This window comes from Mirounga leonina, unplaced genomic scaffold (assembly GCF_011800145.1).
Source record: "Mirounga leonina isolate KUSES-001 unplaced genomic scaffold, KU_Mleo_1.0 Mir_172, whole genome shotgun sequence".
In the NCBI taxonomy this organism is placed as follows: domain Eukaryota; kingdom Metazoa; phylum Chordata; class Mammalia; order Carnivora; family Phocidae; genus Mirounga; species Mirounga leonina.
Genome location: NW_023270442.1, coordinates 13,844,591 through 13,852,090, shown reverse-complemented (window position 1 = coordinate 13,852,090; position 7,500 = coordinate 13,844,591). Strand labels below are relative to the sequence as shown.

At 37.0% G+C, this 7,500-nt stretch overlaps 1 protein-coding gene across 3 annotated transcripts in view; it reads right to left on the bottom strand.

Moving 5' to 3' along the window:
* Positions 1-7,500, bottom strand: part of SON (SON DNA and RNA binding protein) — a 32,433-nt gene that overhangs the window by 14,061 nt on the left and 10,872 nt on the right. For 2 of the 3 annotated variants that reach the window (XM_035017630.1, XM_035017631.1), the window contains exons 1-4: positions 7,263-7,500; positions 5,258-5,418; positions 3,182-3,328; positions 2,819-3,007 (exon numbers count right to left, since the gene is read on the bottom strand). The exon at positions 7,263-7,500 is cut by the window's right edge and continues 3,452 nt beyond it. In XM_035017630.1, coding sequence (XP_034873521.1) covers positions 2,819-3,007; positions 3,182-3,328; positions 5,258-5,418; positions 7,263-7,500 — 735 coding nt within the window. The remainder of the gene's footprint in view (positions 1-2,818; positions 3,008-3,181; positions 3,329-5,257; positions 5,419-7,262) is intronic. The other variant, XM_035017632.1, reaches the window with a different exon arrangement.

Sequence of the window (7,500 nt, the reverse complement as noted above, 5' to 3'; positions counted from 1 at the left end):
TCCTTACTGAGGATGCTGCTGGCTGGCTTCTGGGTAGGAAGACGATGCTATGGCAGTAAGGCACAGTCTGATGAGCTGATATTCCATAAGATACGGATTTATGTTGATCCATCCACATCTATCCACTCATGCTTATGTCAAAGAGCACTCATGTGCAAGACAATTAGTGGGGTTAAGAATTACAGCAAAGCTGAGATCAAATCTGTGATCTTTGCTTAAATGTTTTATGCTTAAAACTAAAAAACCACAAACTCCATTTATATTTATTAAAATGAAGATGATTGATAAGTTAAAAAAAAAATACTTAACAGTGACCATTTGAAAGAACTTTCCTTTTACTCTATAAAAGCCTTTATTTCAACTCCTCACAGGGAATCAAAAGGGTCAATGCTCCCATAAAATGTCACCAATAGTATTCCACAAACATTGGTATACAGAACATAATCTTACAAATGTATTTGCAAGATACAGCTAAATAACTAGAACTAAACATTTTATACTGTGACCATTTCTTCAAGGTGTTTACTACTATTGTTGGGTAAAAGTAGAGAGACCTAAAAAGCAAAACAAAACCCTACCCTTTTTCCTCTTCTAAAATTTTGGGATTTGTTTCTGCTTAAAGTTAACCTACATATTTTTTCAGTCTGATCGTCTACGAAACTAGCTCAAAGCATTCTGATATCAAATACTTGTATATACCCTCCCATAGGAGAAATCCGCTTTTCTTTAGCCCTCTGAACTCTTTTTCCTGCTTTCATGAAAGACTGCTTAATATAAAATTTGAATACCCAACTTTTCCCCCTGGGATTTCTTTGGAATAATTCCCCCCAACTTTTAAAATCTGACAACCGCTTTTGATGACAGACAAGGCTAAGGCACCACACTGTCAGTGTTAAGACTGAAAATGGCAGAGTACTAAACTTCAAATATATAAATAAATATATATACATAAAGTCTCAATCAAAAAGAAACATTCATCAGGATTCACTAAGCACTTTCCCCATGTTCAACTAAGGTTAAAATAGTTATGAGCACTTATTTTCTCAGGATAATCCCTTGGAATTTTTCAATATTCTCGGCTGGAAATGTTTTCTCACATAAATAATCTCCGTATGTCTTTCCCTACTCTGTTAAATGCTTAATCTGCAAATTACTAAAAGCGTATGTATCAGAATTTCTAAGTAAGTCTGTTTGGCCCTCTTATCATGATCTATATTCAGCTACTACAAGATTTAAGTCAATTGCAAATGTCAGTTAACCCTTCCCTCTTGAGATGTGCAGGTAGCCTGATTTGGGGATTAGCAACTGAGCTACTCAACTGGTTTTATTAAAATAATGTCCAAACCAACTATCCCTTCCTCACTGGTGATAGTATAACTTGCTTCAACTGCTGAATTCCATGTAAACATAAATCATCACTGGGGACTGTAAGTTGCACTAGCTAATTATCATGTCCGGCTTCATCATACAGAACTTGCTCTCTCTTAAAATGCCACAGGTCAAAAAAAACTGTGAAAATGTCACCTGTGAATAGCTCAGGGGAAAAAATATACTATCAAAAGATTTCTGATTTGGGTTCTGTTCACTTTCTGATTTTATAAACAACAGGATTTGTTTATTGTAATAATGGAGGTGTTTAGTTTAAGATGATATGGCCAATGAAGGGAATCTGAGTTGGAGAGAACAGGTCTCTCTGACCCATGTATCCCAGAACTGCAAGAAAAGAAGTGGGGAAGGAGTCCCACATTGTAAGGGCCTCATATTATCTAGTCCAGTCCTTGGACAAATGTCTGAGCTTTGGAACCAAGGGCAAGAGGTGATAACTAGTCTATAGTATCAGTCAAAACTCCCACCCCCGCCCCTAATAATTCTCCACCCTCCCAGATCCCCCAAGCGTGATTTTGCACAACAAGTTAAATAAAAGTAAACTGTTTATTAAAAGATACAGCAAAGGTACAGATACAGAGATACATACAAAGATACAGATATATATATATATATTTACATATATATACAGTCTTGCTGTTTTCATGTGCACTATACTTAGCAGCACATTATTTAATCAGGCAGCATTTTAATGGGGTTGTTTTGACACTTGGCATTATTACTGCGTCATTTTGACAAGATACAACTATAGCCTCATGGAAATTTCAAGGTGTGAATTCCACTTCTCCAACTTTTAATAGTAGCAAAGAGGGGAAGGAGAAGGGAAATGGAAGTACCAAGGCTGAGCATTAGGTTAAACACAAGAATTCCAAAGGGCCAAGGTAGCACAGGGAAGGGAAAATGATTAAAATTAAAGGCTATCTGACAAACCACCCAGAGAAACCATTATTTAAGGGCAATGGGCTATGTATCCAAGATGCTCACACATTAGCCTACAATGACCTTTTCCAATCCAGTTCTTGTGTTGAACCTGAGGATCTGCCTCTCTCTGCTCAATCCCTCCACCCAGTAAATTTGCTACCACCAAAATCTAGAGCTATAGAGCCTTGAAGCAAAACGGGAAGCTAAATAGTTGTACCTTGGGCTACCTTCCCATAAGTGCAAGGAGGGCCCAATGTTGGGTAGGGATGTGATAACACTGTTCTCTGCAATTCGATGCTTTTCACTTTGTGGCTTGGTTCCACAAAGTGAATTGCATCGAGTTACTGTCAAATGAGAAGCTGCGGGTTGTTTCATCTGTCGTCTAACCCGGCCCTGCCGTTTAACCCGGCCCTAAGAAGAGTGAAACAGAATCCAAATCAGATATAAAGTAACAATAAAATGGGAGATTCAGGTATTAAAAAACAAAAAACACAATATTCCTCTTACTTACCTCAGAGGGCAAATTGCTGCTGAAAACATTATCATCATCTTTGTTTTCTTCACCATTTTTCTCTACAGGAACCCATTCTCCATAAACACTATCTGCTTCTTTTTTTCGATGTTGAGATCCAGATGACACAGGAAACTCTTTTGTTAACGTTACCTGGCTTTTTGGTGGAGTTGGCTTTGCTGCAGCAATCTAAAAAATAATGTATTTCCTTAATTAAAACTCCAAAGACTTTCAACATAATCTGAAAATAGTTTTGTTCATTATTTCTCATGGTAATCCAAAAATTAAAACATTAAATTCCATTTGAGTTTTATTTAAATAGTCCCTATGCTGTTTCATCAAACCATAAATACTAATACTCACATTCAGATTGAAAAAAATGGGTTTGGGTTCACTGAGTTTAAAGGGATGATGATAAAAAGGAGGTTCTTCTTCCTCTTCGTCCGAAACATGAGGCTTATTCACTATTACATCATCATCTTCTTTACTTTGTGCGATCTGTTTGCATTTCTTAAAAAATAAAAACAAAAAATAAATCTTACACTTTATATGGAATAACATGCAATTTTTTAAAAAAAATCGAAATCACATAAAATCAACTTTCGGAAATAAAACAAGATTAACAATAGGTTGTAGGTAAGTAACTTAGCGAACTAGCTATTATTTAAACACACTCTAGCTGGTCAGTCAGTCAACAACATTTATTGAGCACCTACTATGTGCAGAGCACTGTACTGGGCACTGTCCAGGGAATACAAAAAAAAAAAAAAGAAAGAAAGAAAAGTAGAAGACGTGGTCCCTGCTCCCAAAGAGCTTACAATCTAGGTCAAGAAACAGAATTACATACACATGAAATAACTGAGGAACGCTTTTACAGAGCAACACAATTAACAAGTGCAAACTGATATAATACAAACTGAGTACATAAGTGCTGAAAGAACAAAAAGCCTAAGAGAAAACAGAATCAGGCAGAATTTGATTATCAAGGGCTATTCCTTGAGTTCTAAGCCAGATTTTCATAGTTAAGAACAAGGACTGGCAGGAAAAGAAAAATAGAGTCATCCTAGTTAGATGGTGGTAAAAAGGTGAGAAACTTATTGGAAGAACAAGAGGGCTGAAAATGAGGCTTAAAAACATATAGGGAAACACTAAGTGTTCACAAGGCTTTAGAAGGAGCTTAGATTTGATAAGCAAGTAATAGAAGCCTTCACTAAGTCCTTAAATTAAAAAAGTTGTAATTCATATTGCAATAAATCTAAGTGAGAAAACAGATTAAGAAACTATATGAACCCCCAAATGCATGGCAAAATAAAAAATTTTAAACTTCTGCAACTGGGTTAGATGGTAATTGTCTCTCCATAAATGTTTTGTAGGTTGAGTCTCTAAAGGAACAAAACTCAAGAATGAAAAATAAGGCATGATGGAGAGAGTGTTAACTGATGAGGTCTGACACATAAAGCAAAGTCCATTCCTTCCTAAGAAGCTAAGAAATAGACTCCATTACCTGGCTTTATAAAAAGGTCAGAATAAATTTGGGTGGACTTGTCTATACAAGCAGATTTTGTCACATCCATCATCAATTGAAAATGTTACAATAGGATAAAAAGCTCAATTGGCCAAAAAAACACAGAGTATATACCAAGCTTGTAACCAAGGGGAACAGAATATATTGACAGTGGCAGGCTGGCATAAGGCTAGCCAATAACAAGTTTCAATATATGAAACAGTGTGATATTTCTGGATCCTAGCAGCAATATTTCAGCATCCTCCCAAAAAAAATAATAATAAAAATAATATTAACAAAACAAAGCCAAAAAAGCCTCAATTGAAAAGATCAAATTCTTAAAAACAAAAATAAGTGTGTTTAAAATATATGTTACTGCCAAAACCCGAACCGCAGGAAGAACTGATAATGGCCGGCCATTATCACCAATGGCTGGTACCAAACAGCCAAAACCCGAAATGTTGATGCGTAAGAAGTTCCTTTCAGGCAATGGCCAGCTATTCTCATTAATTTCCAAGCTCCGGTGGCAAAAGATCATTTCTGAAGATTGTCTGTGTCTTTACGTATATGCAGTACACTCGTGGCGATCAGTGAACACGTCGTGAATGGAAACGAAACTGTAGGCGAGCTTCTGCGTGTTGCTCACTCAACACCTCCTCCATTCAAACGAACCGTCCCAACTCCTCAGTCAGTTTGGCTTCTAAAACTGGAAAGCAAAAGTAATGGGAAGTAACTTTTAGCTAGCGGAGCTTAGCCATCCCGGATAATGGCCTGCTAAACAGAGCTTCTGCCGCTGCCACATCTGTATTTCGGGTTTTGGCCACTCGGTGCCAGCCATTATCAGTTCAGCCCACAATTCGGGTTTTGGCACGCTCCAGAGTCAACATCACTGAAATAATCCATTTAAGAATGTAAACAAATTCTGTCTAGCTTACCTCAGTTAGTTCTTCTATAGTAGCTCCTCCTGACTTTTTAGCAACTTTCTCTTCTATTGTAGGTGGAGGTGCAGGCTTTAGGTTTGGCGGTAAAGGAACACCAGCCTTAGCACACATGGCAGCTGCATTAGCTTTGGCTATTTCAAGTAATTGAGCCTTATCTGGAAGAGGAAAAATATAAGCAATTTTCCTATAGGCTTAACACTTTGTATTATCTAAAATCTTATATGGTAACAAAATTAAATGCATCAGTTTTCTGCCCTAACATATAACTGTGATCAAATCATTCCTTGGCTGAGTTTTTAAGTAAATGACCCGAGTAAGTTGACATTTAGCTTCCCATTCAAATACTATACAAAATAGCATACAACACTTTACCACACACTCTGACACACATACACACACACACACGGCAGAGCCCTCTTTATTTTCCACAATTATGATGCCCGTAAAATTACTTTCCTTTTAATCTGTCATTTTAAATCACTCTTTAAGCCCAAGTTCAAGTGCCAACTCTTCTAATAGGCCTTAAGTCAGAATTTAACACTTCTCCAATGTGCTCCCCAAAGTGCCTTACCTACACCAGTACTTACAGTAATCATCACATTCTACTTTTTTTTTGGCAGGTTACTATTAATAAGAGAGACATATATGCATTTTATCCATGTCTCTTGTACCAACTTATAATCACTTCAAAGATGTAATTCTATGAATAAAAACAGAACTCAACTTTTGTTGAACTGAATGCATTTTCCCTTATTGTTCTATTAAGGGCCTACTTTAGACAACCCTGACCTAGAAATGTCCAATCTACTAAGATAATGATAAATCATCCAGCAGGTAGTCATGCACTATCCATCAAGTTTTAATCATCCCTGCAGTTCTTAAATCAAGAGGAACTAGAGCATTTTACTTTTAAAGGCAGATTATTGAAATACTAAAATCACTTTAATGAATTTACCTTTTGCTAGTATCAGCCACCCAGCTAAAAAATAACTCCCCACGTGCAAAATTCCCTACTCACTTCCATTCTTTATCCATTATACCAATCAGAATTACCTTCACACAGATTTAACAGCCCTGTGTTGCCATTTTCAAATATGTAACTTATTTTTATTTTTTTATTTTAATTTTTTTTATTTTTATTTTTTTATTCATGAAAGTCAGAGAGAGAGAGAGAGGCAGAGGGAGAGAAGCAGGCTCCCCGCCTAGCAGGGAGCCCGATGCGGCACTCGATTCCAGGACCCTGGGATCATGACCTGAGCTGAAGGCAGACGCTTAACCATCTGAGCCACCCAGGCGCCCCTGTAACTTATTTTTAAAAAAGACTAATTTTAGGCTTATATGCAAGATTCTGTATTGGAATACATACAACAAAACAATCAAGCATATACCAGCCTTGTCGTTAACTAGACTTGTACTTTCCATCTTTAGTTATGGAAGATAGTTGAAGCAAACTAAAACTTTCAAGTATGAAAACATCTTGGTTCTAATACACTCCAAAACAGGTCTTTTTAACTCTAATTATAAATGTACTTATCACTACACAATTTTCAAACACAAGCAAATCTAATTACCGCTGACCCTTGAACAACAAGAAGGGTTAAAGGCGCTGGCTGACCCCTATGTACTTGAAAACTGCATATAACTTTTGATTACCCAAAATCTTTACTACTGAGAGTCTACTGATAACTACTGATAACATAAACAGCGGATTAACACCTATTTTATATATGTATTTACATGCTTTGTGCTAAAGAAAAAATTTTAAACCATAAAGAAAATACATTTATACTACTACTATGTTATTTATCAAAAAAATCCACACATAAGTAGACCCATCCAGTTCAAACCCATGTTGCCCAGGAGTCAACTACAGAAACTTAAAGACAGAAATACTTATCCTAAACCAAAAACCCAAAGTATTCCACTTGACTTAAAGATCAGAAAAAAATTACTTAAGTCATTCTCTATTACAATGCCATTAAATTTTAAAAAGACTTACTTAAATCTGTCAGACGTTTAGGTGATCTGCCTCTTTCAGAAGACCTGGATCGTTTACGACGGATGGGAGATCTGCTAAACCTTCTCCTCAAGGGTGTTCGTGATCTCCTTAATCTTACTGGTGAGATGCTAAAGCTTCGTCTCCTTACCACAGACCTTGATCTTCTCCTGCGGCTAGGGGTGCGGCTGCGGCGGCTAGGGGTACGGCTGCGGCGGCTTGGGGTGCGGCTGCGGCGGCT